This window comes from Propithecus coquereli, unplaced genomic scaffold (assembly GCF_000956105.1).
Source record: "Propithecus coquereli isolate 6110/MARCELLA unplaced genomic scaffold, Pcoq_1.0 Scaffold114, whole genome shotgun sequence".
NCBI lineage: Eukaryota > Metazoa > Chordata > Mammalia > Primates > Indriidae > Propithecus > Propithecus coquereli.
Window position 1 is genome coordinate 832,977 of NW_012135414.1, and position 5,181 is coordinate 838,157.

General features: G+C 38.3%; 1 protein-coding gene across 1 annotated transcript in view; it reads right to left on the bottom strand.

Moving 5' to 3' along the window:
- Positions 1-1,069: 1,069 nt before the first annotated feature.
- Positions 1,070-5,181, bottom strand: part of ZCCHC7 (zinc finger, CCHC domain containing 7) — a 250,035-nt gene continuing 245,923 nt past the window's right edge. The window contains exons 8-9 of the mRNA XM_012655820.1: positions 4,491-4,605; positions 1,070-1,506 (exon numbers count right to left, since the gene is read on the bottom strand). Coding sequence (XP_012511274.1) covers positions 1,070-1,506; positions 4,491-4,605 — 552 coding nt within the window. The remainder of the gene's footprint in view (positions 1,507-4,490; positions 4,606-5,181) is intronic.

Here is a 5,181-nt window from a genome sequence, read left to right on the forward strand (position 1 = left end):
AAAAAAAAAAAAAAAAAAAAAAATCCAACATTATAAAATTGTCCTATTTAACTGACTCCATACCATTTTATTCTGGCAGAGAGCTTGTGCTTGGGCAACATGGGCATTTTTTTACTCCAGTTTATAGTGATGTAACTTTAGTCGCCTATCCAACACAGCTATGCTCTGTGTCACCTGAACTCTCAATGTCTTTTTACATAAGACACATTTATTTACTCTATTTCAGACATTTTATTTTTCTTATTCAAACATTAGGCTTTGATAAGCACAAAAGGTTCACAAAGTACAAAAAATTCTATATAGCTTTGTGGCAGTTAAAAAATCCACGAAAACAAAACAATGTTTTAATTTGGTAATATTCTTCTCTACAGATCTGAGTCTTCTTGAAATGTGGCTGTAAAAATAATAAAAAGCCATTTCACTGTGATTATGTTAAAATTTTTGATGACTCTGTTTTCACTTGTTTTAGGAAATTTGTCTTGTGACATTTATACTAGATGGATTCCTTATCTGTATTTTGTTAAAGCCCAATTCCCTGCCTCTTCAGGGCTTCAATGATACCTTTGTTTTTACAGTTTGCAGGTGTTCTGTCCAAAGAAGGATTCTGACAACAGGTTCAGAAGAAAGAAAAACTGGATTTAGATTTATAGCTATTGCCCTTTCCAATTGTTTAAAAAAATGCTGAAAAAGACTGTTGAAAATTTCTTATTAGTGTTAATTTCTCTTTCTAGCAAGATTTAATTTTCATACTCACATTGTGGATGAATTACATTCACTAAGCTTTTACTTTTTTTTCAAAGTATTTTTAAAAAGTTTTCTTGAAAAGATGAATTCTTCTTACACCTAGGATTCTGAGTAAAAATGACATTGAAACAGGAGAAGTCCAAGTTTATCTATTTTCTTACCAAATAATCTGTTGGACACAGAGAAATGAGATCCTCATGGGTTTTGTTCCAAAACTCTAGGAATGGCTAAAATTAAAAAAACTTCACTTTGTTTAATCATAAATAATAAAAATACTGGCAGAATGCTACAAATACGAAGACCAAATGAACAATGGAAAGTCAAATCAGAGGCTGTTGTACGGCTTAGATTTTTTTTTCCTCTGCTTAATAAGAAATAAATTATCATTGCCATCCTCTTCCAAGTATCTCTCTTTTTTCTTCTGCTTGCCCCGCTTGCCCTCTTTGGGAAGCTTGTCTTCTCTTGACTTGTGGTAATGCGATGAATGGTGAAAGGACTTATGAGGCTTCCAGGTTTTAATAATGCCAGGAGAGTGAGTTTTGGGGCCCCTGGGAAAATCCTCATCCACTTCACGATGTCTGTCAGCTTTCCTGCTCTTTTTACGGTCTCTATTCCTGTACATCATTTCTTTATCTTCTTGAGGCCACCTGCTACTCTTCCGCAAGGCGCGGCTCTTCCTCGTATAATGGGGGGGACTCTCATCTGCTCTTTTCACAGAAGATATCGTGAACCACATTGGAATATGCCCACTTCTCTGGAGTACTAGAAAATATAAAAGTATTTTTGCATATTTATCAGCAAGACAGTCCATGCCAAGCTTTCATAAGTCTGTAAATAACTTAGTAGACAGGGAAGCTAGACATTTAAATGTGTTAACAATGACATTCTAAAGAACCCTTACTAAGATAAAAAAAAAAAAAATCACTCACTCGAAATTGAATGGTTGCAGTTCTATATTCCTGATTGCTAAAAGTGGAAAACATTCAGAAATCCAATAATAGTTATTATTCTATTCAACATAGTTTAACTAGGTTAAACAATGAAGATGAGGACCAGAAAGAACAGTAATCATCTTAGCTTTGTGAGGAAAAGTCATGTCTGACCAACTCAAGTTCTCTCTAGTGATAAAGAGACAGCCCTAGAAGACAGGGCCAAGCAAGATGTATAAAATGTCCCTTTGACAGTCTCGTATGACATTTCAATTACTCTCTAAAGATAAAGCCTGGCCACAGTACTTATAGGTAGATGCCGAACTGCCCAGATTACTCTCCCAGAGTATATAGATCACGAACCTGCAGAGTGCGTGCTTGGGTGTGGACATGCACATGCATTTTGGAGGTTTCAGTGCCAGAGCTGATGTTATGTTTTGTCAGGACTCGGCACTTAATATGCATCTCCAATGGTAGTGATTCTGATAGGGGTAGGCGGGAGATGAGGTTACAGTGAGGAATGAAAACTAACATGTCAACAGAATCTTGAAAGAGTAAAGAAGTGGTCAGTAAAAACTTTTAGCATGAAATATACATTTCAATGGATCATAGTGAACCTCAAAGTGTATTTATGCTACAGAGTTGTCGATACAGCCAGCTAAAAAGGAAAACAAACTTTTTTCTCTGATTATGAAAGTTATAACTGCTCATTATGGAAAACTTGGGAAAAACAGAAAAGTATATCTAATTAAATTGCCTAATCATAATCCTCATGCACTATAATTTCACCACAGAGTTGACCCTTGAACAACATGGGTTTGAACTATATGGGTCCACTTACATGTGAATTTTTTTCAACCAAAAGCAGACTGAAAATATAGCATTTGAGGCCGGGCGCGGTGGCTCATGACTGTAAACCTAGTACATTGGGAGGCTGAGGCGGGAGGATTGTTTGAGGAGAGGAGTTTGAGACCAGCTTGAGCGACACCCTATCTCTACAAAAAACAGAAAAATTAGCTGGGCATGGTGGTGTGTGCCTGTAGTCCCAGCTGCTCAGGAGGCTGAGGCAAGAGCATTGTTTGAGCCCAAGAGTTTGAGATTGCGGTGAGCTAAGATGACACCATTGCACTCTAGCCCGGGCAACAGAGTAAGACCTGTCTCAAAAAACAAAACAAAACAAAAAAACACAAACAAACCCCCCCCCAGCAGTTGAAGGATGTGAAACCTATGGATATAGGTGGCTGACTTTTTGTATACTCAAGTTCTGCAGAGACAATTGTAGGACTTGAGATGCATAGATTTTGGTATATGAGAGGGATCCTGGAACCAATACTGAGGGACAACTATAGTTGAGATAATTCTATATTAAATACAATATGTAAAACATACAGGAGCTATGAGAAGTAATTCCTCTACTTTTTTCAGAGTTAGTAACTTCATTTTGAAAAGGACATGAACTGAGAGTCCAGGAAAAAAAATAACAAAAAGGGCAAAAAAGTCAGAAAGCAATATATAGAACAACTCAAAAAATATAGAACTATTTTGTCCTGAAAGCAAGAAAGGTAATTTGGAAAAGCATGTTGAAGTATACAATTAGAAAGAACAGAGTTAGAGAAAGTAAACTTAAATGATAAGACATTAATTTGGTGAGAAAGAACTTTATGTTAGCAATAGTAAATACAGAAACCACAGAGGTAGCTGTGGACATGAAGCTCTGCTTGCAATGGTGGCCTATAAGAAATGACTGGGCTGGGCATGGTGGCTCATACCTGTAATCCCAGCACTTTAGGAGGCTGGGGTGAGAGGACTGCTTGAGGCCAGGAGTTAGAGACCAGCCTGGGCAACACAGTGAGAACCTGTCTCTACAAATAATTAAAAAATAGCCAGGTATGGTGGCACATACCTGTAGTTCCAGCCATTCAGGAGGCTGAGGCGGGAAGATCCTGAGCCCAGGATTTTGAGGCTGCAGGGAGCTATGATTGTGCCACTGCACTTCAGACTGGGTGACAGAGCAAGACCCTGTCTCAAAAAAAATAACTGAGCAGGAAAGCCTTTCTTTCCTTGAAGAATACTAGAGACACACAAAAGGAAAAAGTAATTCCTTCTCGAACAGAAAAATCTCAAAGGAGTCTTTAAAAACTCTGCATACATAGATGGATAGCACCATTTTCTGGACATATTCTAAAACGATCACTATGTGAGAACATGTTTACTGTGGGCCAGGCGTGGTGGCTCACACCTGTAATCCTAGCACTCTGGGAGGCCGAGGCAGGTGGATTGCTCAAGGTCAGGAGTTCGAGACCAGCCTGAGCAAGAGCGAGACCCCGTCTCTATAAAAATAGAAAGAAATTAATTGGGCAGCTAAAAATATATAGAAAAAAATTAGCCGGGCATGGTGGCGCATGCCTGTAGTCCCAGCTACTCGGGAGGCTGAGGCAGAAGGATTGCTTGAGCCCAGGAGTTTGAGGTTGCTGTGAGCTAGGCTGACGCCACAGCACTCTAGCCCAGGCAGCAGAGCCAGACTCTGTCTCAAAAAAAAAAAAAAAAAGAAAAGAAAATGTCTACTGTGAATGGAGTACAACACAGCATTTTTTTCTCTGTCGCTCACTCTTCCCTCCCCCACCCACCACAGACATGCAATGTAGGATTTGTGAGGTAGGTGCTTGGTTTCTGGAGATCAAGAAAGTTCTAGTTTCTATGGTAATTATTAAAAATATTTTCTATGCTAACCAATGACCCCCAAAGGCAAAGACAGTACAAAAAAAGAAATTTAGAAAGTACTACAAAAGTGATCTAACAAGAAGTCTAGTAACATACCTTTTATTTCTCGTTTTAGTCTCTTCTCTCTCTCTCGAATTTCATATTTGTCATCATAGTAGTTGATGAATGGAGATTTTAGAAACTCGCCATATGCTATTGCTTCTTCACATTCCTACAAATTGTATTTGAAATTATGATGTCATAAGGTCACACTCTTAAGAAAACCTTTTTACAAGATTCTGGATCATGTTAATTCTTTTTTATTTATTTTTTATTCTTTTTTTTCTCTAGCATTGACCGTGGTGGAAAGGACTGTTAATTAGAGATGAGCCCCACATCACTGGTACCGCAAGCTGTAGCTGTAGGACGTGGTCCTTGATGGGGTGCTAGAAGGGTCACCCAGCCCTACACCCTATTGTGCTTATAATGTTATTCTTTTAGGCTTGGGTTTTCTTCCTTCTTTATCTATGAAACTCTTCTTATCTTTTTGCAGTCTTCTCTGCCAAATTCCTCCCCTAGTCTGAGTTAACAACCTTGTCCCTCTGTTAAAGGGCTTATTTTATTTGGACCTATGTTAGTCCTTTGCTTGTCTGTCTCTTCCAAAAGACTTCTATCAAGTGCTTCTCCCAGCTCTTCTTCCCATCCCCAAAATGTGGGTGTAAATTCTTAGCCCTTTATTTTCTTCTCTAGACACAAATAGTTTGCAAGCTTATTTTTTTTTTTTTTTTTTTTTTTGAGACAGAGTCTC